The sequence below is a fragment of the Cololabis saira genome, chromosome 3 (genome assembly GCF_033807715.1).
Source record: "Cololabis saira isolate AMF1-May2022 chromosome 3, fColSai1.1, whole genome shotgun sequence".
In the NCBI taxonomy this organism is placed as follows: Eukaryota; Metazoa; Chordata; class Actinopteri; order Beloniformes; family Belonidae; genus Cololabis; species Cololabis saira.
The window spans coordinates 18,062,608-18,087,164 of NC_084589.1; the positions used below are offsets into that span (position 1 = coordinate 18,062,608).

General features: G+C 42.2%; 2 protein-coding genes across 4 annotated transcripts; both read left to right on the plus strand.

Annotated features, from left to right (window-relative positions):
• The first annotated feature begins 633 nt into the window (after window positions 1–633).
• Window positions 634–6,471, plus strand: si:cabz01093077.1 (C-C chemokine receptor type 5). 3 transcript variants are annotated; one of them, XM_061716408.1, is made up of 4 exons: window positions 634–761; window positions 3,599–3,741; window positions 4,920–5,092; window positions 5,290–6,471. In XM_061716408.1, the coding sequence occupies exons 1-4, from the start codon at window positions 721–723 to the stop codon at window positions 5,986–5,988; spliced, it is 1,056 nt and encodes a 351-aa protein (XP_061572392.1). In that variant the 5' UTR covers window positions 634–720; the 3' UTR covers window positions 5,989–6,471. The 3 variants fall into 3 exon arrangements, with proteins under 3 accessions (XP_061572392.1, XP_061572393.1, XP_061572394.1); XM_061716409.1 differs by lacking the exon at window positions 634–761 and adding an exon at window positions 1,484–1,571; XM_061716410.1 differs by lacking the exon at window positions 634–761 and adding an exon at window positions 2,178–2,280.
• Window positions 6,472–18,790: 12,319 nt separating this feature from the next.
• On the plus strand, window positions 18,791–23,975 carry cabz01093075.1. The gene is made up of 2 exons (XM_061716407.1): window positions 18,791–18,908; window positions 22,450–23,975. The coding sequence occupies exons 1-2, from the start codon at window positions 18,853–18,855 to the stop codon at window positions 23,540–23,542; spliced, it is 1,149 nt and encodes a 382-aa protein (XP_061572391.1). The 5' UTR covers window positions 18,791–18,852; the 3' UTR covers window positions 23,543–23,975.
• Window positions 23,976–24,557: the final 582 nt, after the last annotated feature.

Genomic DNA, 24,557 nt, shown 5'->3' on the forward strand with positions numbered 1-24,557 from the left:
TATCAAACAGTATTTAAGTTTCACAACCTTTCATTTCTCCCCTTGCATAATCATTTCTATGGTAGTTTCTTAACATTGTTCATACTTGATACGAAAGTCTACTTTTCTGTCACGTTGCAGAAGTGCATTGCTCATTGTGTGAAGACTAATTGACAGTAAACACTTTCTTTTTTCGCTCTTAGCTTAACAGTTTTTGCCTATTATAATGAAATTTCCCTACATTATGTTAGTAGTACACCATTATTATGAAATAGGCAAGTCTTTTATTTGTGTTGCAGCATTCCAAAAGCAACATTTGTAAACTTTAAAGCTTATTCAGTTCAGTAGAAACTTCTAGGTTTCATCAAATTTGACATTTTTCAGGATGTTTAACTCATTCATTGTGGTAGAGGTACCAGCAATAACAGGCCACAAGCCTGTAAGCTAGTTTTCTCATCATCATATGAAGCTTTTTTTTTTTTTTATGTGTGCCCTAGATCCGATGTTTTGGTTAACAGTGTGAACAACCAACAGCCAATCAAATCTATTTGTGCCACTTCAATACGTACCGGTATTTTTAAATTAGATACAGACCTGAATGTTTTGGAACGAGACCTCAGTCTGAACAACTTTGTGGCCTGTATCAGAAGTTTCTGTAACTTTGACACCAGCCTTGGTTAACATTCAACATTATCATACAAAGGGAGAGGAAAACGATCGTGGGAAACTGCAAAAACAAAAATGGAGAACACCTTGGTGTCCTTCCAGATGAGCTGCAAGAGGTAGGTTGGGAAGGCCTTGACCTCTCGGTTTAGGCTGCTCTGAACTCCACTTGGGTTCAACCTAAACTTGTCAAAGAATTAAATTATATTAAAGTTAATATTAGAATTAAATACATTCCAAAATGTTTAATTCATACAATACCAATTCATAATATGCACGAGGAAGGAAGAGAAAGGAAAAACCTGTAGTAAACTTCTAGCAGATTCATGATCATAAAGGGGGGCCTTCTTCCTTGGCTGGTTGGTGAATGAGGGTGGGGGTGTGAGTTGCAGTTTGGCAGGTTGGAGACGAAGGTGGTGGTTACTTGACCCAAACTGAAACCATGTTTTAGTAACTAAGTGCTCGGCCCTCACTCATTCATGTGAAAAAGTTAGAGACTGTCATGTGAATGAAAGCATAACACATTAGTCATCAGTCTTTAGTGGTAGATTTAACAAAGATATATTTTTCTTTTAATGAAAGACTTTAAAATAGCATGAAAAGCATGCTGTTTAAAAATAAAAAGTATATTTCAAAAATGTGTTCGAAAAAAAACCCTATATCAACACTTTACGTTACATTCTCTCTCGACTCTTCCTGCACTGCCACATGAAGGGACATTTCTCAGAAAAACTGCAATGACACCTCTGTGCAGGTTTAATACATGCGGAGGAAGTAGCAAACCCCAGAATTCACCTTACGGGAAATGAGCAGTGCAGCTGGATTTGACACAAAAAATGAGCAAGCAAGTCGACATTATGACAATGTAAGCTTGATGCGCAACACAGCAACATACACATTCAGGAGCTGCAGCTGTAGGAAATAATGTGGTAAGCGGAATCAGTATTCTCCTTTTTAAACAACTTTAAAAACTGCAACTTGCTTCTCATTTACCTCCTACACCTTTGAACCATGTGAGTAGTTGAGGATTTTGTGTGTGCATGTGGCTGTGTGTGTGAGCGTAAACAATGTCAGCCACAGGAAGTGAGGGTCGACATTGGTGTCACAGCAGGTGGTTCTGACTCTGTTGATAGTGAAAGAAAAATGTTTGAGATGTGGTTTAAAACATCCCATCCATTTAATGAGGGCTGATACGAGAAGGGAAGTTTGAAATGCAAGTGCAAGATGTCATCTGGTGACAGGCAGGTGATAGTTAGTGGCAATAGTGGTTGCACCACTGGGATAATAGCTCGTTTGTAGTGAAGAAAGTCAACAACAATAATCAATGAAGCAACCAGTTTTTGTAAATACTCTTGTCTTCAAAAACCAGCCTTGAGAGTATAAACAGTCTGTTGGGCAAAGTCTAAACTGTGCCCAACATGACTCACAAACTGATGTATGTGAAAGGTTCAGCTTAAAGGGCAAGAAAAACCCAACAATATTTCCAAATTCCCTCACAGTTTCACCTTTTAAAATGTATAAAACTTGCATACAGAATTTTCAATAATATGCATCAGTCTACACAACTGTGAGGAACATTGTGTTCAGTGAAGAGGAAACGCATACGCCGGATTATATTTATCTCTGTCTTCGAGATTTGTGAGTGAAGTTTTTACAAGCTCTATAAAGAAAGTGAACTCCTTTCTAGATTACAGCAACAAAACCTGCATCATGCAGAAGTCAGTTTATGAGATTGTGAAGCATTTAAAAATAAGCGTATAAAAAAGTTTTTTATTTGGATTACAGACCCAACAGCGAGATGTTTTTGGACAAACTGGAGTTAAGACAACAGCACTCTTCATGTAAAATAATTACATTTGAAAAAAAATCAACGTGGATCATGATTTAAGACTTTTATTCATATTAATGCACATTCTTTAAACTCTCTTATGTTGCTACGCATCTCCTGTACCGTGAGGATATCATGGCGCTAAAGAAAAGAAGAACAAAGTTAATTCTTTGTTTATTTTCTTTTAATTTGACTTAAATCTTTCTATGGACTTGAGGGGAAAACTTCCAGAAAAGTAACAGATCTGTCAAATGCAATCACAATGCAATATTTGAACAACTGATGCACGTTTTCTTGCAACACTGGAACAAGATGATCTGTTTCTCTGCTTTGTTTCGTGAAAACTCATTTTACAGAATGAAACTGTAGGGAGGGGGAATTTACTAATATTGATGGGCTTTTTTGCCCTTTAAGCTAAACTTTTTTGAAGAGCACACAGCATTAAGTGACTCATGTTGGAAAGGCCTCCTTAAAAAACAAACAAAAAAAACCTTTAGCTGTTTAATGATGGGTTTGAAGCAAAAACACACTTCTAATGTGAAAAAATGCACAAAAAATAACAGCAAATTTGGTGAATGAATTGATTCTTGTTGCTGATGTCCTCATTCTGAACATGCTATAAAGCAGATTACAGTTTGTATATAAATATCACAACCTTCCTGCCAGACTGACCACAATCAACTTTGTGTGATCTTTTAAACCACATCTTACACACAAGAAGTTAGAGACACTTGAATTTTGAATTGAAGAGATCGGTCTAAGAGTCAGTCTAACAGATCGGACAGAACGGAGCTCTGCAACCTCAGCGTCATCTCAGTAAAGAGATCAGATCAGATCAGAAAAAAGAAAAGGAACCAAATTCTGTGTTTTATGGACTTGGAGGAAACTTGGAGAAACTGAAAACGTGCGACCATGGTAACTTTTAATGTCTACTGTTTGAGTTGGACTATTTTATCTTAGGTACTTGTTTTGCACTAGATTACATATTTACCACAAGTTGTTGAGTTTTTTTTTCTATATCTGTACAGGAAGCCAAATGGTATAAATAGGTTTTGGCCTTTATCTGTTTTTCTTTACATGTTGCAATGCTGTTGTGTGGTATTGACTGAATCTCTTGTCCTGTTGCAGTATGAACGCCTCAGAGTACGAATATTTTTATGAAATGGAAAACAATGAAACCTTTTGTGAGAATGATACCAGTTCAGTCTTTCCTGGAGGATCCATGGTCTTACCGGTTCTTTACTACATGCTGTTTTGCATCGGTCTGTTGGGTAAGTTCAAATAGATATACATTTTATCATAATTATAACATTAAATATAAAGTTTATTTATATCAACATGAGTACTACTGAAACCTACCAGTACTTTTTCAGTCCATTCCTGTCTGAGACTAAATATTAGGGGTGTAACAATATATCGTGCCACGAAATTTCGCGATACAAAAACGTCACGATACGTGTCGTGGAGGTGACAACCTGTATCGCGATATTATGTTATTAATATTAATCTATTGTGTTGACTAGAAACGCGCATCCGACCGCGGCCGCGGCTGCGCGGACCAAAATCTTCCTCCGCTCAGGAGAAAGTAGTCCCGTTTTGCGGTCCTGTTTTGAGCTCTGAACCTTTATTGATGTAAGTCTGGTGTAGAGTTAAGCCTTACCTTATTAAATTAAACCTTTTTGGGGTCGTGAGTAGGATAAACACGGAGACAACTTCTGCGTGAGTTTGCGTGTACTTCAATGTCCGCTCAACAGCGTAGGATTTCAGAACATCAACACACCTAGTGCTGTATCACTCCGCCCAATCTAAAACATACTAACAACTGATATACTGACTAGTGTAATTATAGTCCCTGATTTACAGAATATAAAGAATATATTTACAAAATAATGAACCCTGAATTACCAAAATAACCTTCTTAACAAAAATGAATCTCCTCTTACACTTATAAGGTGAGCAGGAATAAATCTTTTTATGATGTAAAATTGTATGTATTTATTTACTTGTATTTATTTATTCAATTTTAGTTGTTAAATTTCTGGAAAAGAAAAAAGTCAAATCATACATGAGAGAAACTATTCAGTTTGTGGCAAAATATTTTTATTATATGAAACTGAAGATGCATAATGCAAACCTGACATTTACTTTTAGTTCAGTTTGTGGAAAATGGTTGGCCTGGCTTTCTGTTTAAAACATAAACAGTTATAAAGTATTACAAACTGTAAAAATAGGGCAAACGCACAGTATTGTTTTGTACTATGTGTCTTTCAAATAAAAGACATTTTTTTCCAGTTATATATTCCTCATTCAAGGTTGTTAAAAAATACTGCTATAATATCGTATCGTATCGTTATCGTGACCTCAATATCGTGTATCGTACCGTATCGTGAGATTAGTGTATCGTTACACCCCTACTAAATATGAATTAACAATACAAATGATTTCACAGGCAACTGCACGGTCCTGTGGGTTCTCCTCCGTCACATAAAGTTGAGAACGATGACCGATGTGTTTCTCCTCAACCTGGTCCTGTCTGATCTTTTAATGGCTGTGACTCTTCCCGTCTGGGCCCACACATCCCAGAACCTCGTATCATGCAAGCTGATTACAGGAGTCTATCAGGTGGGCTTTTGAGCAGAATTATGTCATATGCAAAGTACAATCAATGACCTGATGTCAACAGTTCAAGTTCAGCATGAACCACATCCTCAGACGATGTGACATACTTGCTGTGTAGCACTGGCTGTATGAAAGCCTTTACACCTCTCTTCATGTCACATCCTGTTCTCATTGTGCCTCCTCTCTGCTCATCTCAACAGTTAGGATTCTACAGCGGGACTTTGTTTGTGACCCTGATGAGCGTGGACCGTTATCTGGCCATCGTCCACGCTGTGGCAGCCATGCGAGCCCGGACACTTTGCTATGGAATTGTGGCCAGCATCATCATCTGGGTTATATCTATAATCATGGCAGTCCCTCAGGTGGTATTTGCCTCCTTGGAGCTTGATGAAAACAATGACTGCCAGCCTCACTACCCAGACGAAACCCTGGATTTTTGGAAAAAGCAACGAAACTTCAGCGAGAACACGGTGGGCCTTTTCGTGTGCCTCCCCATCATGATTTTCTGCTACGTGAAAATCCTTGTGGTGCTGTCCAGGTGCAGGAACTCCAAAAAGAACAAGGCAGTCAAGCTGATATTCACAGTGGTGTTTGTGTTCGTGGTGTGCTGGGTCCCCTACAACATCGTAGTTTTCCTTCAGACTCTGCAGCTGTTTGGAATCCTGAACACCTGCAACTCCTCAAACAACATCAGCTGGGCCATGAGCATTGCTGAGATTGTTGCGCTGTCTCACTGCTGCATAAATCCAGTGATCTACGCGTTTATGGGAGAGAAGTTTAGGAAATCACTGAACAGAGCGCTGGTAAAACACTTCCACTTAAAGCCTTTCCCCAGCACTCTCAGCCAGAAAGACACAGACAATGAGACTTCTAACACAGCAGTAAAATCAGAAAATTAAAATGGGGTCATCTTTGCGAAGGTGGGTGCAAATGCAGAAGTTTTTTTGAAATCTTTACATATATTTTTCCATTTTAGCTGAAAGACAATAAACATGAATTATCTGTACATAACTGTGGTAATTGTGGTGATGAGGTTACAACACGTGTGGTTTATGTTGTTCAAATTATTAATTCACCTTTTAGAGTAAAAAAGTTTACTGCTCTGATTAATGGTGTTCAAGTTCAATCCATTTAAGACTAAGCTGCAGGATTGAGGCCCTGGATAGCTAGGTGGGTTAAGCGGGCTATAGTCCTCGTGCGGACAGTGCAGGTTCGGGTCCCGGCCCGTCGCTCTATACTGCAATCTCCATCAGCCACCCCCCCCCCCCTCTTTACCTGTTACCTGTCTGCCGACTTTCTCAATAAAGGCCACTAGTGCCACAAAAACCTTAACCTTAGATGAAGCAACTACTGTATTGATGTGTTACAAAATTAAAATCAATATCCCATATCCCTCTCCAAGTCTTGTTTTTTCTATTGAGAAGGTTTAACAACTAACACAAATGACAGCAAAGCATTTTTGCTCTTCAAAGATTTTTACTGACTAATGAACCCACTTTTCATCTTCACAACAAAGTCACTGTCTTGATCGATTGATGTTGAACTCTTAAAAAATGCATTGTCTTCAGTCACTGAATTTGATAATTAGAAGAGCCGTCAGTAAGATTCAAATAGTTGAGGGCATGTTGAGCAATTAGTTGAGAATTATCTATGAGGTCTTTAGCAACTATGAATCAGACAAGTGGAAACGGTTTGATAAAGAACAACACATAGCACAATCCTACGTAGTGAAGTATCATAAAATACCATGTATTGATTTGTTCTCTGAAAAAGTTCTCTAAAAAGATCTCTAAATCCCTCTTAAATTACTTGGTAAGGGAGGGGAAAGCATTGTGGGTTTTTTTAAAACTGACCCTAACAATGTTATAGTTCCTGCAATCTTTTTCCAGCATTCATGGTGGTCATGTGACATCTTAAAAAGACACAAACCTTTTGCAGACTGTCATCCATCCAACATTATCTATACCCACTTTCCCAGCTCTCGTCGAGCAAAAGGCAAGGGTTCACCCTGGACAGGTTACTGGTCCATCGCAGGGCTAGATATACGCAACAACCACACACAGTAACTCCTATGCACAATTCAGACTCACCAACACATGTTTTTGTACTGTGGGAGTAGGCTGAAGTATCTGAGAAAACCCACGCACAAGCGAAGTCCAGAAAAAAAGCCCCAGTCAGGAGTCAACCAGGAACCTTTTTGCTGTGAGGTAACTTTGGAGCTACAATGTTGTGTAAAAACAGAGACAAGAGCACAATCTCCATCACTTTCAGAGTTTTAGAGATGTTATATATAAGCACATTAAAAAATAAAGTGATCCAAGCTCTTGTTGTGTCTTTATATTCGTTAAATACAATTTCAAAAACATTTGTAATATATAATGTGTTTATTTTACAAACACTAAGCCAAGAGGGAGAAGTGGTAAGTAAATAGCATTGCTGCTTTCACAGGAAATACTGTATGAGGTTATGCAACAGCCATGTGCTACTGAACATATGCATTTAATTAACTGAGCATCAGGAGACAGCAACAAGTTCTTAACAGTTTGCTAGTTTGGAGTATTTAGATGTGTTAACACTTACAAGGAGGGAATACATTAACAATGATTTTAGAAAAAAAGGCAATTTGGATTGAAATTATTAATACTTAAATGAGCTTGAGGCTCCTTTTAAGAAATGAGACTCTCTAGCGCCACCCTTCACCACGACGGCCGTTGGGGGTACTGCAGCCAACAGTGAAGCTGGCACGGGAGAACGGGGAGAACGCACATGCAGCGTCATGTGACGTCACATCCGCAGCCCAGCGCGGGAAATTCGGGACCGAATTGCAGCACATTTTGCAGCACACAGCCTGTTCAAGGCAAAGGAGAGATACACTAGAGGGCTCATTCTTTTGGGTTTGGAACGCTTCATCTGACATTATTACTAGAAAACTTAAAATGTATACAGATTTTTTTCATAAATCTTGCCACAATCCGGCCTCAAGCTCCTTTAATGTCCAAATGAAAATTGCATTGTTGCAGAAAAACTGAGAATGAGTAGACAGCCAAATTAATTAAAATTGAATAAAGTTTGCCAACAAATTGAGTCCAATTGAGTCACATTGAGTCTGAGTGGACCATGTTTTCTGCCTCCATTGTCGACGCGGCGGCTCGAAGTTGTGGTCGCAAGGTCTCCGGTGCCTGTCATGGCGGCAATCCTAGACCCGGTGGTGGAGACCGGAAGTACAGGATGCCGTCAGACTGAAGAAGGAGTCCTATTGGGCTATGTTGGCCTGTGGGACTCCTGACGCAGTAGCTAGGTAGGCAGGCCAAGCGAGCCGCGGCTCGGGCGGTCCTGGAGGCAAAAGCCCGGGTCTGGGAGGAGTTCGGGGAGGCCATGGAGGAAGACTTTCGGTTGGTCTCGAGGAAATTCTGGAGGACCGTTCAGCGCCTCAGAAGGGGGAAGCAGTACTCTGCCGACACCGTTTATGGTGTGAGTGGGGAGCTGTTGACCTCGACTGGAGACATCGTCGGACGGTGGAAGGAATACTTCAAGGATCTCCTCAACCCGACTGACATGCCTTCCACTGAGGAAGCAGAGAGTGGGGACTCAGAGGCGTGCTCATCCATCACCCAAGCCGAGGTCACTGAGGTGGTTCATAAGCTCCTCAGTGGCACCAGGGGTGGATGAGATCCGCCCTGAGTACCTCAAGTCTCTGGACGTCGTAGGGCTGTCTTGGTTGACACGCCTCTGCAACATCGCATGGAGGAAGGGGACAGTGCCGCTGGAGTGGCAAACCGGGGTGGTGGTACCTCTGTTTAAAAAGGGGGACCAGAGAGTGTGTTCCAACTACAGGGGGATCACACTTCTCAGCCTCCCCGGGAAAGTCTACTCCAGGGTACTGGAGAGGAGAATACGGCCGATAGTTGAACCTCGGATTCAGGAGGAACAATGCGGTTTTTGCTCCGGTCGCGGAACATTGGACCAACTCTACACCCTCCGCAGGGTACTCGAGGGTTCATGGGAATTTGCCCAACCAGTCTACATGTGCTTTGTGGATCTGGAGAAGGCATTTGACCGTGTCCCTCGTGCCATTCTGTGGGGGGTGCTCGGTGAGTATGGAGTCCGGGGCCCTCTATTAAGGGCTGTCCGGTCTCTGTATGATCGGAGCAGGAGTCTGGTTCGCATTGTCGGCAGTAAGTCAGACTTGTTCCCAGTGCATGTTGGACACCGGCAGGGCTGCTAGGTGGACAGGATTTCTAGGTGTAGCCAGGGGCCGGAGGGGATCCGGTTTGGGAACCACAGGATTTCGTCTCTGCTTTTTGCGGATGACGTTGTCCTGTTGGCTTCATCGGACCGGGACCTTCAGCATGTTCTGGGGCGGTTTGCGGCCGAGTGCGACGCGGCAGGGATGAGAATCAGCACCTCCAAAACCGAGGCCATGGTTCTCCACCAGGAAAGGGTGGCGTGTCTTCTCCGGGTGGGTGGAGAAGTCCTGCCTCAGGTGGAGGAGTTCAAGTATCTCGGGATATTGTTCACGAGTGAGGGAACGATGGAGCAGGAGATTGACAGACGGATCGGTGCAGCGTCCGCAGTTATGCGGTCAATGTACCGAACTGTCGTGGTGTAGAAGGAGCTGAGTCGAAAGGCAAAGCTCTCGATTTACCGGTCAATCTACGCACCTACCCTCACCTATGGTCATGAACTTTGGGTAGTGACCGAAAGGACTAGATCGCGGATACAAGCGGCCGAGATGAGTTTCCTCCGCAGGGTGGCTGGACGCTCCCTTAGAGATAGGGTGAGGAGTTTGGTCACCCGGGAGGAGCTCGGAGTCGAGCCGCTGCTCCTTCACATTGAGAGGAGTCAGCTGAGTTGGCTTGGGCATCTGTATCGGATGCCCCCTGGACGCCTCCCTAGGGAGGTGTTCCAGGCATGGCCCACCGGGAGGAGACCCCGGGGAAGACCCAGGACACGCTGGAGAGACTATGTCTCTCGGCTGGCCTGGGAAAGCCTCGGACTCCCCTTGGAAGAGCTGGAGGAAGTGTCTGGGGTGAAGGAAGTCTGGGCATCTCTGCTGAGGCTGCTGCCCCCGCGACCCGGGAACGGATAAGCGGCGGACGATGGATGGATGGATAGCAAACAAATTGTTGGAAAATTAAAGCTGTAGCAGCAAGAGAGACATTGTTGAAATTGAAATAGTTCATTATAAATATATAAAGGTGTTGGTTTGGTTTGTATCCTGAAAACAATTGCATGTGACGTTATTGCATGCAATTGTTAGGCAAGGCAAGGCAAGGCAAGTTTATTGGTTTCAGCAACAACACAATTCAGGGTACTTTACATAATAAAACCATGAAACGTAAAAAGATTGTGTTACGGTACAGTGGCATAATAAAGAAAAGTTAGACTTAAACTAGAGTTATAGTGTGGTACTAAAATTAACATTGTTTAAAGTTAAATTCTGAATGGCTTGAATAATTCCGACACAGGCAGCTATAAACAAATTCGTTTCTAACCTCGATTTAAAGGAACTGAGGGTTTCAACATTCAGCATTTTCTGGAAGTTTGTTCCAGATCTGTGGAGCATAAAAGCTGAATGCTGCTTCTCATGTTTGGTTCTGATTCTGGGGGCACAGACCTGAACCAGAAGGCCTGAGAGGTTTGGATGGTTGATATGGCAACAAGTCTCTGATGTATTTCGGTCCTAAACAATTCAGTGATTTATAAACTAACAGAAGTAATTCAAAGGCTATTCTCCGAGATACAGGGAGCCAGTGTAAGGATCTCAGAACTGGAGTGATGTGGTTCTTAGTTCTGGTGAGAACTCGGGCAGCAGCGTTCCGGATCATCTGTAGCTGTGTGTTTTTAGGCAGACCCGTGAAGACACTGTTGCAGAAATCAGTAATGCAGTAATTTGACTGAAGATAAACACATGGATGAGTTTTTCAAGATTCTGCTGAGACATTAGTTCTTTGATCCTGGAGATGTTCATCAAGTGATAGAAGGCCAAGTTTGTAATTGTCTTAATATGTCTCTGAAGGTTCAGGTCAGTGACTACACCAAGATTCCAGGGCTCATCCGTGGTTTCTAGCTGTAATAACTGAAGCTGTGTGCTGACTCTTAAATGTTCTTAGAAGAAACGGTTTAAACTTACTCCACCTTACTTTTAGTCTTGGTTAACTTCTTCAATGTTCTCTTACTTAACATACAAATTGAGCAAGAAGGTCCTGGGTTCGATTCCCGCCGGGGACGCTGTGGGTGCTGAAGTGCGTGTTAGTTCCCCCATGACTTCAGTGCCCACACCCTGGGTGGGGTTGGTGAAAGGGCCTTTCTGTGTGGAGTTTGCATGTTCTCCCCGTGTTCCCTTGGGTAGCTAATGTGAGCTACCCTCACAAAAACATGCAACAGTCCTGGGCTATACATGCCCCCTCTGGCCAGCCGGGGCGCCAGATGGGGTGGGGGGGATCTGGCCGGAATAACGTGATCCTTCCACGCGCTACATCCGGCCGGAAAAATCCTCACCCTGTCTGATGAAAAGAAGCGGTCCATCACTCCTCAGGATAAGAAGGAGACCTGAGCCCAGTGTAGGGTCCTCCCTGGGTTGGCAGAGGGGAGCAATGCCCAGGACTGTCTAGGTAGGAGCACTGGGTGATGAAATGGGTAAAAAATCGGGGATAAAAAAAAAAAAAAAAAATTTTTAATTTTTAAAAATAAAAAAAATATTTAAAAAAACCATACAAATTGAGCGTAGGCAGCCCTCACTTTTGTATGAATACTGAATGTTACGGACTGGAGTGTCTTTGAAGCTGCAGCCTCAGATCTACACGAACTAACAGACACGGTGACATCCTACATCAGCTTTTGCAAGGACATGTGTGTGCAGACTAAGACCTTCTGCACATACGGTAACAACAAGCCCTGGTTCTTTTCGAACCTCAAGAAACTGCGCCGAGACAAGGAGGAGGCCTACAGGAGCGGTAACCGAGACCTGTTCAGACAGGCTAAGAACACGCTAACGAGGGAGATCAGGAAAGCGAAGCGATCCTACGGTGAACAGCTGCAGAATCGCCTCTCTGCCAACCCTAACCCCTCTTCTGTGTGGAGAGGCCTACAGAACCTCACGGGGCTCAAAAGACCAGCTCCACGCCCTGCAGGCAACCTCAAGCTCGCCAACCAGCTCAACAGCTTTTACTGCCGGTTCGACGACTCACCATCATCATCATCATCATCATCATCATCATCATCATCATCATCATCATCATCATCATCATCATCATCATCACCACCACCACCACCACCCCCCTCCCCCCCTGCTGCTCACACCATCACCCCCCTCCCCCCACCCGACACCCTGCCTGCACTCAGGATCTCTGTGGAAGACGTGTGTCGGCTGTTCCAGCGGCAGAAGATCAAGAAGGCTCCAGGCCCGGACGGCAGGCCTGAGAGCCTGCGCCGAGCAGCTGGCTCCCACCTTCACAGGGATCTTCAACCAGTCCCTGGAGCTGTGTGAGGTGCCCGCATGCCTCAAACGCTCCACCATCATCCCAGTCCCGAAGAAACCCACCATCACAGGACTAAATGACTACAGACCCGTGTTGTGATCGAATTAATCACCCCGGGTTCGTTGATTGAGCTGGAAAAGGTAAATAAAGACACAAAAGACTGGTGTTGGGCGTCGTCATGTGAACTCTGGACTTATAAATGTGTACGTCATGTGAACTCTGGACTTATAAATGTGTATGAACATTTTGTGAATGTGTATATCCAACTTTGAAACTGCTCAGCTGAAAATCGGCTGCAATGTGCCTCCTGGTGATCTAGCTCGAGATAGTAAGTTTACGACACCTAGGAGGGGGGTCAGGCGCAGTATAGCCCACACAAACCCAGCAGGGTTCCTGCCAGACCTGGAGGAACAAAGGAAAAGACAACGCAAAGGGACCAGGAACAGACTCCCTGGGGTGACGACACCAGGGGGGGTTCAGACTCAGTGGAGTCCCAGGAAGCGAGCCCTGAAGGGGGGGACTGTCCCTCTCAGTAAAACCGCCCCAAGCCCAAAAGCGGGAAGCACCCAATCACTTGCCAGGGGCTGGTGACATCACGCAGCCCGCTGAACTCAAACTCCCGTCCTGCCCAGTGCATCTCTCTCTCTCCTTCAGCCAGCGGACCGGACGGACGTGCCTGCCGACGGTGCAGCCGCTGCCGCATCTACTCCCCGAGAGCCTGGGGCGGGGGGGGAGCCGTTCCGGACCTGCATTAACAGGCCGGGCGTAAAATCTGATACCAGAGCACGGCGCTCTCAACACCTTTCTTCCTTTGAGCACTTTCTCCACACCAGGAACCGTGCCGTCCAGGAAGACTGCTCCGCCAGAACCCGCTGTAGAAGCTCCAGCCTTGGACCCGCGAACCCCTCCCGCAGCCCTGCGACACACACGGGACGTGAGCCGACGTTCCGAGGGAGGAACCGCCCCCCCCGTCGCAACGAGGCCGGTGTTGAGGCCGCGGTCAGGACCAGAGAGCCGGCGTGAGGCGCCGCTGCAGCAACTGTTGCCCTTTTCTTTTAGAAGTAGGAGCAGGACAGAGACTGAGGGACCGCTCGCTATCGGAGCATCCCCGCCAGAAGCGATCGGCGGTGGGGTCAAAGCTGAACCGGACCTCTCCGACACCGGGAACCCCCGGCAGGAACCCGGTCACCACCGACAGAGCCCGCAGATTCAGAATCCAGAGGAGACGTGAGGTGGCGTTTGGGCGATCAGTCAGTTAGAACGGTGTAAAAGCTGAATTTATGTTTAATGAGATTACCGTATGCATATTACTGTACATTATCATTATTGTGTTCGTTATTGTGTTTATTATTGCGTTGATTCATTTACCTTCCCTGCATTTAACATTTAACTTTCATTTCATTTTGTCGGTTGTTGTTTTTCTAGTTAATTAATGGTTTTGTAATAAGGTAGTTCGCCATCGGGATTTATTAGGTATTTATTTACCATCTTTTGATACCCGTATGTAAATAAATCCTGTATGTAAATATAAATCCTAAATATTGTGTTATTTGTGTCAAATGTAGATTTGGAGTTACTATGGAACCAATTCCAGTTCTTCCAGTTTTTTGGGTTAAGGAGGCTGACACCACCTCCACCTTTAAAACAAAAATGTAAATGTTGGTGTTTATTAAAGCCTCTAATTAGTGTAAACTGTAGTGTGTTAGGGCCAGTAGTCATAGTTGCAGCTACAGGACAAGACTAGAGCAGCTGGTCTTAAACACAGCTTTGTTGTAGATATGCTGCCATAGGTCAACTTTGCATGGGGACCCCAACATGATCCACTGCTGTCTACATCTGCTTATATAGTAACTGTAGTGCACCATTTAGCCATTGTGTCTCTCCTTTCTCTGTTTCTTTCTCTCTGTCTGTTCTCTCTTTTGCTGCTCTGCCCAGTGTAAATTTGTGCAAATATGTAACTTGTAGGGATGGGTATTATATAGATAATACTTTCTTTGAAGTGAATTTGGCTGTATAATTTATTTTTTACAATGTTTCTCCTACTGTTTTAAAGCGACACTACGTAACTTTTCCACCATAATATCATATTTCCAGAGTCATTGTAAGGGTACATCCATAGGCGGCCTTACCTATGTTTCAACCGTTTCAGTTGAAACGGGCCCCGGCCACCAGGGGGCCCCCAACTGACTGACAAAAAAATAAATGCGCAAGGAAGACACAATAATAAATCACTACCCGCCATTAAACTAACCAGCTAACATCCAAGAAAAATGAAACGAACATACCAGAGTGGTGCTGAAAAGCAAAAAATTAGCAGATATAAAAAAGAAAGCTGTGAGTAGTGTTACCGGCCAGCCCGGTCCCCTTTAAGGCAGTGTCTGTGTTCGGGTGTGTGTGTGTGAGACGTAGTGGGTGCAGTGGAGGAGAGAGAGGGAGATGCAGGGAAGACCGGTACAAGTGTTCATTTACTTTTCAGTGTGTCCTCCGTTAGCTTTCAGTTGTTGGCCCTCACGTGTTTTGTTTGCTCTTTACAAGTTTGTAATAAATGTGCGACGTTGCACGGACAGTATTTTTCCTTCGTCCTTTTTTCCTTCACTTTCCCCCGGACTCCTAGACAACCGCCGGTTACCAGCAGCGAGCCAGAAACCGTATTTAAATACCAGCTCTCCCAACTACGGTTCGGAGATAGGACTGGAAATTAAGAAAGGTAACAGTAGTCTTCCGAAAGTGACCTCTTTCTTTGGTCTAGCATATACACCGACTACAGCAGCGGCTGCCGCCCACTCTAATAACACCAACGCAGTAAACGCATCCATGCGTCACGCATGGATGCGTTTACTGCGTTCTTTCAGCTTATAATGCGTCACGGACGCAGGACACATAGCTGGCAAATATAGTAATAAATAGGGCCCCATATTAAATATTGAGGGCCCCCTGATGCCAAAGGCCGCCACTGGGTACATCAACTTCCAACAGGTTTAATGACACCTCTGCCATGGTCTGAGGGGGTCTGTATCTCCTTCACTGGCACTATGTAACTTTGAGGAGCATGGTAGGAACCCTGCCACACTAAAAAACTACAAATCTTTACGACTTTGACTGCTTTACGGCATACGTCACTTCCCCCTCCTTCCTGATTTGCGGTCGAGACGAAAATGGGCGGGGCGTGGAGCGCAGCTCTGAAGAAGCTGGTAACCCGTTGCTGTGTTGTGGCTGCAGTAGCTCCACACAACAGACGTGGGGAAAAGATCGCTAATGGTTTAACTTTTCAACGGTTTCCTGCTCGGAGGCAGAACCATGCAGGCCAAGTATCTGATATAACAAAGTAAAAGAGTGAAAGAAGCTCGCTTGGATTGCGGCTGTAACGACCAAACACCTTCCACACAGTAAAGCCTGAATTATGGTTCTGTGTTAAATCGACCAGCTCTGCGGTGCAATTAACCCCAATCTTCAGATAAAACTAGTTTGTTGAGGAAAAAATATTAACTCTTATTTGTAGCTGCAGAGGAAAAAAATTATCTCACGAGGAAAACAAAAATATTGCTCACGCCTCGGAGGCTCTTCAACATAATATAGCAGTCAAAAAAAAAGAAAAGAGAAGTAAGAGGGATACAAAACATGTATTGTATGTTGTACTATTATACAAATTTATTGAAACACATGGCTCTTCAGTAGGGATTTCATATGGATCAAGACCGTTAATAATCATTATTTTCTCCATATACCGCTCCCTGGCTTCCTTGTTTAAGGTATCCCGGTAAATTCCAGTTCCTTTCCAGCAGTTTAACATCTTTTTTTTTGCGTTCCGTCTGTTCTATTGGTGAAACAGAAAAGCATCCCGTCTTCTCTCATCAAAACAAATGCAGTGACGGGACAGGAGTTTTCCGGCAGTACGCGCTGGTGCTCATGGGAAACGTAGTGTTCTTTCTGGTAAAGCACTACCGCTTTTGTCCAAAAGATGCCGCCAAACTCAGAAAAGCTGAAAGTTACGTTGTGCTGCTTTAAGTTGTTTATTGGCTTTAGATCTCTGGTACTGTGTCAAGCACTTTGTAACACTGTATTTAAAAATGCTATGTAAATATGGTTTATCATCATTATTGTAATAATCTAAAAACTTCTACTTCAGACCAGTTAAGCATTTGCTGTCATGCATTATACTGTACAGTATGTGTAAAACTGTTCTGATACGTGAGAATATATCACAATGTTGACAAAAGGTAGATGTGTCCACTCTGTCATGGGTGGACATTTATGGCTACTTCTAACTTTTAATAAATACATGGTGGGTCTTGGTAACAAAGTGCTTTATTGTTGAAGGTGACTGTATACTGTTTATCAAATATATTTTGAATTTCTGATTATTTTAAAAATATTAATAAATGAGAGTCTGGACACATTAAGCTTGAACCAACACAACTACAAACACAATATGATGAAAATGAGGAAGTATAAGGATGGAATTTGATGTATTTGCAGCAGTTGACCCAATTTCCAGTTAAGAAAGACAAAATGGTGTTGATGGTGTTACTAATTACATCAGTCGATCTGTTAAATGGTCAGTTACCCCAATAACGACAAAGTGGAATTGTCACAGTTTCACAGTGTAGGATAGGTTTTTTTTTACTGTTTAACTCACTCCCCTGTTTTTCCAGATCCTGCCACCCTAATCAGCCAGAAATCCACTCATTCCCTTCACCTGTGCTTCCCCACCCTGCTCCACACCTGGTTTCCCTCATCAGCAGTTCCCCTCATATACCGGACCCTTTCCACCTTCTAGTTTGCCAGATTGTCGTGTGCTTTTGCCTCGCTTTCCAGCGTTCCTGATTTCTGTCCTGTTCCTGTCTGCCTGTAACCCTGCATGACTCCCGGTTTTGGATTTTTGCCTGCCCCTTTGGACTTGTTTGCCTGATCTGCCTGTCTGCCCGGTTTGACCCCTGCCTGTCTTTGACCAGTATCAAAAAGCCTCACGGACTCTGATTCTGCCTGGTGTTGTGCTTTTGGGTTCTCTGTCCTGTCTGAGCCGTGACAGGAATGCAGTTTTAGGAAAACTGACAAAATGTTTAGAATTATCAAAGTTAGTTGATCAAAGTTACTAGTTTTATCGAAGGAAACTTGGGAAATATAACAATTATGTTAATGTTGTGTCCTTTAACCACTCTTCACTGAAGTTAGCGGAGCAGCATGAGGGACATGTCAAAATTATGTACACCGAAAGAAACTGGTGGAAATCCATGTCAAGATACTTTAATGGGAACACCAAAGATACTTTATAGTGATATTGACCAAGTGGCACCTTGTTGGCCATAGATGCGAGGGCCCGACCAACGCTGCTTACAGCTTTAATTTTTTAGTGGTTTCTGTGTTTCAGTTTGTAAATGTTCTTCAGCCTTCTTGGTTACATCTGTATTCATGTTTAAGTTTTGAGGGCCAAGAGTTGGTTGCAGAATTAGGTTTGGAATAAGATTAAGACTTATCCATCATCACATAAAAAAACAGCAGTGATATCTTATGCAATTAAATGTTTTTGCTCAGCTTCCATATATAGCAAGAGTAAAAAAAACTGAAAAGGATACACAGTATAAACGGTATAAAACAGAAAGGTCGTAGCAGCAGCGGTGTGGATTATTGCAGTTATCTGGAGGTAGAGTAGAATAAATAGAATGAATATAGTCTTATTTACAGGGGTTCGATAAATATTGCACTTAAATATATCTTATGTACAGAATGAGCAGAAACATGGTCATGGAAAATGGTCATGTGTTTGTGACTGTGGTTCTGTGCATGTTAAGTAGGTGAAAGTATGTGAAATGCAATACCTACCGAGAGAACATAATGAACTTCCTACAGACTAAGGCGTTTTCAAAAAACTCTTGATAGAGACTGCACCAGAGACTGTTTCAGTACTACCACTTCTTAAATGCAAGTAAGCACAAGCCTGCAGCGAGAGCTCTGCAACCCTCTGCTTGTTTGCATCTGCAGGTTTGGTCAAATCACCATGTTTCTAAAGCTTGCACATACGGACTTGCGGTTCCGTATGTGCAGATGTTGTGGTTTTTTGCATTATGATTTCAAAAGCATTTTCAGGAAGCAACTAACCATATCTGTCAAATTTAAATATATATAACATGAGCCCACCTTGCAGCACCTTGGTTTGGGGAGGGGAGAATATGAGCAGAAGTATGAAAACCATTTATGCCATGTATTTTGAGGTATAGTCTTTTTGGGTACAGAGCTGTCTGCCACTCTGCTGAATCCATCCACATCAGCATCTTTTGAACAAGAATGGACTCCAACATCAGCTTTACTGGCGACTCCAACTTTACTGGCGATACTCAAAGGTAGCTTTTCTTTCCTAAATTTACAAACAAATGGTTTTAAATTATTCACCATCTGACAAATTAACATTTTTTTCCATCTCAAATAACTACTTTTTAACAAATACACCAGTGAATATAGCTAAACATTGCTACTCACATAGTTGCTTCAAATGTTTGCATTCTAATTTTACTGAAAAAATTTGGATTTGATAGTTTTATGCTTGTACCCTCATGCTCTCATTTCATGTTCTCATTTCATATATGTAATACTTTGGATAATGTACTTTATAATAAAATATAATGTAAAACACTTTTTAAAAGAATTACAGCTCAAATGTTGATTAAATGAGTAGTTTCTAGCCTTTTGTACCTCAAAAATCAGCTTGAATTTGGGATCACTCTTCAAATGTCTAGGGTGTTTCACACCTTCACCAAAATGTGGTTTAATCATTTTAACCTCAGACATGGTTTCATTCCATTGGCAAAATTTTAAATATCTTATCAACACTCACACACACACATATATATATATATATATATATATATATATATATATATATATATATATATATTTGTCTTTTCTCTCAAATTAATCATCACAAGACCAATCAATTTTAAATAAAATAGGCAAATTATCTTAAACCAGTTTCACTCCAATGATGCCACAAGTTAAATTATTTTCACTCTAATTATATTTTGTTACTGATGATCATAGGTGTCATTGCAAGCTAATGATAATGTATAAGTGTGGAAGTGAATTGCTGACAGTCTAGTTTTGAGTCACTCTAAACATAAAATCTTCATAACGTACATCATTATGAAAGATTTAGTTGTGGTTTTAATGTTTTTGAAAACAGTTCGTGTATAAGAGCTTGACTGACTGGAAATACATTTGAACTTATTCCTACTGATGGCTTAGTAATGGCAATATTAACCATGCCTTTTTAAAGGAACAAGATGAAAAAGAATTTTAAATTAAAATTGAAGTCATTATTTTGTTTTTTTGTCCCCCCCCCCAACACATTATCTAACAAAACAGACAGCTCATTCATGAAACGCCAGCTTCCTCACACCTCTCCTCTTGAACTTTTGCTGATTTTACTCTACAATTAATGCTGCTTCTGCACAAGACCAAAGCCAGAAAATCAAAGTCAAAAAAGTACTTGTGATCTCATATGACCACTAAGTGAATTGTGGGAAGTGATTTTAATCCACACACCCACAGATGAGGTGACACACAACAGGTCGGCTGAACCGTCAGTCTAAAGCAGTCTGAAATCCCATTTAGAAGCATTTTTTCAAGTAATTTTGACAGTAAGAATACAGGGGAAAACCAAAATATTTCAAATTTGAAAGGGCTTAACCACAACAAGATTTACTAGCAGATGAAGCAGATAAATGGGAAAAACTGGAAGTAAAACAGACACAGAAATGGAAACACAAAAATTATAACCAGGAACAAACACTGGACACGGTTGAGGATTATACGCACAAACAAGAACACAAAGCACAAATTCCGGAGGGGTTAAGAATATTAAACAAGGTGCAACTGAATGAGCTCAGAAGTGGAGTAAAGAAAATATAGCATCTGTGACTGGTAAAAGTGTTAAAAAAAAACATGAAGGAACAATGTTAAGTAAATAAGAGAATGAAACAATAGTATTGATATATACGCGATTACTGAAACTAGAATTGACATATTTGATAGATCTTTTCCATCGTCCAACAAAGAAGAATCAGGACTTGATCCAGGATTATTGATTTCTCTTCAATCATAGCCTGGCTATGTTTTTTTTTTTTTCAAATTGTGACTGAGCATCGACCTACAGCAAAATAAGTGGTAGCGGGAATATTTCTTTAAGGGGTGTTTACATTTCCATCTTCAGAAAGTGGGTCATACTTTTCATTTCTCTGTCAGCTGAGCATGGCAGTGAAGAGTCCAACTTTCACTATTTTCACTTTGAGTATTTCAGGGTAAGCTCCATACGGCTGACACACACGTATTCACGTTTGCATGTGTTGTTGTTTTGGCATGGTTGTTACAGCCGGTAGAGAACGAACCCAAAAGCAGCACACAGAGCACAAAGTGGGAGTATTCTGGTTCACTTTATTTCCCAACCGGGGCGAAGAGCAGGCAGGAATGCAGGACCAGGATGTGAGCAGGACAGAGGGGAGTGGAAGGCACTGAAGGCAGGTCTGAGTGGAGGACTCACCATGACAATGGTTGATTTTTCTGCCCGCCAATTACCACAGCTTTATTGTTTGATTTTCACTCTGATAGGTTTTGTTTTTATGCTGGACGCTAAGCATCCAAAGTCTTTTTTGGCCAATCGGAAACAGATGGTGGCTGAATATTTGTGATGTAGATGTGCAGCCTGTGAAGAAGACATCAGTATTCAAGCTCCCAACTTCATCAAAACTATAAGCCAGATTTTATAAAGCTTCATCAAACCGAAGGAGGAAGTACTTTGCAAAAACTAATTTCTAAGAAAGAAAAAAAGGAAAGGATAGAGTTTTAAGATTTCTGGCCAAGAAGTTTTTTTGTTGTTTGTTTTTGCCCCATTAGGAAAGATATATTTGCTTAAAATAAGAGATTTATTTAATATTAGCTTTATTTCTAGAGGGACTGTTGTTGCAGGGTAAAAATATGTGGAAAACTGTCTGGTATGCAAATCTGTTTTCCTGCCCAGACAGCTGCATATTTTAGAAAAACCAGAATGCTCACTTCCCTTTATGAGCCTTGTGTATAACACAGAGACACAAGATAAGCACTTCTAAAAAGAAAAAGTGCTAGAAAAAGGATGAAAGCAAAAACTCTCCTCAGCATATTTTCAAACCTCAAAATATCTTTGTGGGAAAACATTTTTTACCTAACATCTGTGTGAAGCTCAATATGTGCATTATAAATCACATATTGATTTAATTTCTTGCTTGAACAAGCAGTGAACTCATCATCTTAAAACTAAAATATCTAGAAATTATAATGAAGATTTATGCGATGGTATCCATTGTTATTATCAAATTAACTTTCAAATTATACCCCCTCCTAGTCTTCCTGTAAAAGAAGACTAGATTTATTTGGAGCTCTTCAGGGGTGCACTTACAAACTGAATCATTAGAAAGTGTCCTGGTGACAACAACTGATAGTTAGATCAGCTTTCACTTCAGGAAATCCCTAAACGCAGAAGACAGTTCGGGTTCTTCTCATGCGTAACGCCCATAACAACTAAATGGCTCTAAAGTTATACATACAACGGTGTTTTTTTAATGAACTACCATGCTTGTGTCAGGCAGTAGTACAGGCATCAGTGATAATGATCAATAACCATTAACAGGAATGAGGTGACATTTTCCGTAAAAGTTCCCTTATCTAAATTTTGGGAAACTGTTTGCAATACTGTTTAAATCTCCAAAGAAATAAGCTGCTGCACAGATTGAAACCTGTAGTTTTTCATGTACACTGAAACATTTTATTGATTGTACTCCTTAATTTTTGGGATGTAAATTATTTGTATCTTCTACCAAAAATGAAATACCTTCTAACCCTTTTTCTTCTTTCTAGCCCTACAACAGGAGCCTTCATCAATGACACCACTGTGGACTACATGTACTCTGAGTACTCTGAGTACTATGAAGACGATCTCATTGGGGACTATGTGGTGTGTCAGTATGAGAAATATGGGGCGCACTTTCTCCCACCTCTCTATGTCATATTCTTCATCCTGGGTCTTCTGGGTAACTCTTTGGTCATCTGGGTCATTACTTGTGGCGTGCGACTCCGCAGCATGACCGACGTGTGCCTGTTAAACCTTGCCATTGCTGACCTGCTCTTGGTGTGTTCCCTTCCCTTCCTGGCTCACCAGGCCCGGGATCAGTGGCACTTTGGGGATACGATGTGCAAGATGGTGCTGGGCACCTACCAAGTTGCCTTTTACTGCGGGATCTTCTTCATTTGTCTGATGAGCATCGATCGCTATTTGGCTATCGTACACGCCGTTTACGCCAGGAAGGCACGGACACGGTCGTTTGGAATGATTGCGGCTGCTGTGACGTGGGTAGCTGGATTTTTGGCATCTTTTCCTGATCTGATCTTCCTAAAACAGCAGCAAACAAATGTTAACAAGTCTGACTACTGCTACGCTGAATATCCCGAAACATCATATTCCAAGTCTCACTTCTGGAGGCTATTTGGCCTTTTTAAAATGAACATTTTGGGCTTGTTTATCCCACTGTTCATCATGAGTTTCTGCTACTCGCAGATCATCTGGAGGCTGATGTCCAGCCACTCATCCAAGAAACAGGCCATTCGCATCGTCGTCGCAGTGGTGATGGTTTTCTTCTGCTGCTGGGTCCCTTACAACATGGCATCATTAATGAAAGCGCTGGAGCTACTTCATGTCATCGAAGAATGTGAAAACAGCAAAGCCATCAAACTGGCTTTACAAGTCACTGAAGCCATTGCCTACTCTCACAGCTGCCTTAACCCCATCCTGTATGTGTTCGTTGGGGAAAAATTCCGGAGGCACTTGCTGAAGCTGATTAACAGAACTCCCTGCATGCTGTGTCGGGTCATCAAGCTGTACCTTCCACAAGACAGAATCACCTCAGTTTACTCACAAACTACCAGTGTGGATGAGAGGAGCATTGGTCTCTAAACTGGAACTTTTGAACGTGCAGTTATGTGTTTTACTTTTATGTACATCATTGTGCCGCTTTCATTAGGTCAGGCTTCACTTCTTAGTGATTAAGGCCCCGTTTACACGGAGCAAAAACGGAGGCGTTTTCATGCGTTTTGGCCGTTCGTTTACACGAAAACGAAGCTCAAAGTCACCAAAAACGATCATTTCTGAAAACTCCGGCCAAAGTGGAGATTTTCAAAAACTCTGTTTTCACGTTTGCTTCTAAACAGAGGAAAACGGAGATTTAGGCTTCAGAACGTCACATTATGCAACAGAAACCTCACCAGCGTCATGTGTGCGACCTGTGTTTACAATTAGTTTGGCCACCGTCAATATTTTCTTGTATTTTACCTGTTTTATATTCTAAAGTCACACTTAAAAGTAACTCCACTTCTCTGTCACTCCAAACGAAAGACTCTCGTTACGTCTTGGAAGTAAAGCCTGAATTATGGTCCCGCGTTAAATCGACGCAGAGCCTACGCCGTAGGGTACGCGGCGATGCGCGCCGTACGGTGTTGGTGTAACGCGGAACCATAAATCAGCCTTAACTGAAAGTTACACGTGTCATTTGTTGATGTTTTTTCCAGGATTCTGATTGGCTGGCATGACGTTAACAGCGTAATTATGCGGATTCATGTAAACGAAGAGATTTTGAAAACGATCTCGTGTAAACGATGGAATTTTTCAAAACGTAGAGGGGGAAATATCCGTTTTTGTAAATACCCGGCTATGTGTAAACGGGGCCTAAGTAAACTGAAATGTTCCGCATGGATATGATGTATTCAATGTCTATACCATTTACCTTATTTTCTTTAGCAAAAAATAAATAACATATATATTTATACTTTTGTAACTTCTATATTTAACATAATATAAAACTGTATAGGACTATCCTGCATATATGGTAAAACTCAATTGAAATTCTGTATGGCTTTCATGATTGCATCTATGATGATGAGTCCAGCTTTAAAATTGATATTTTTCTTCACAT

Coding starts and splice junctions, on each gene's coding strand:
- si:cabz01093077.1 (XM_061716408.1), top strand. CDS start 721: ATGGAGAACACCTTGGTGTCCTTCCAGATGAGCTGCAAGAG. Junction 3,742..4,919: donor GTTTTGCATCGGTCTGTTGG/GTAAGTTCAAAT, acceptor ATGATTTCACAG/GCAACTGCACGGTCCTGTGG. Junction 5,093..5,289: donor TGATTACAGGAGTCTATCAG/GTGGGCTTTTGA, acceptor TCATCTCAACAG/TTAGGATTCTACAGCGGGAC.
- cabz01093075.1 (XM_061716407.1), top strand. CDS start 18,853: ATGGACTCCAACATCAGCTTTACTGGCGACTCCAACTTTACTGGCGAT. Junction 18,909..22,449: donor TTTACTGGCGATACTCAAAG/GTAGCTTTTCTT, acceptor TCTTCTTTCTAG/CCCTACAACAGGAGCCTTCA.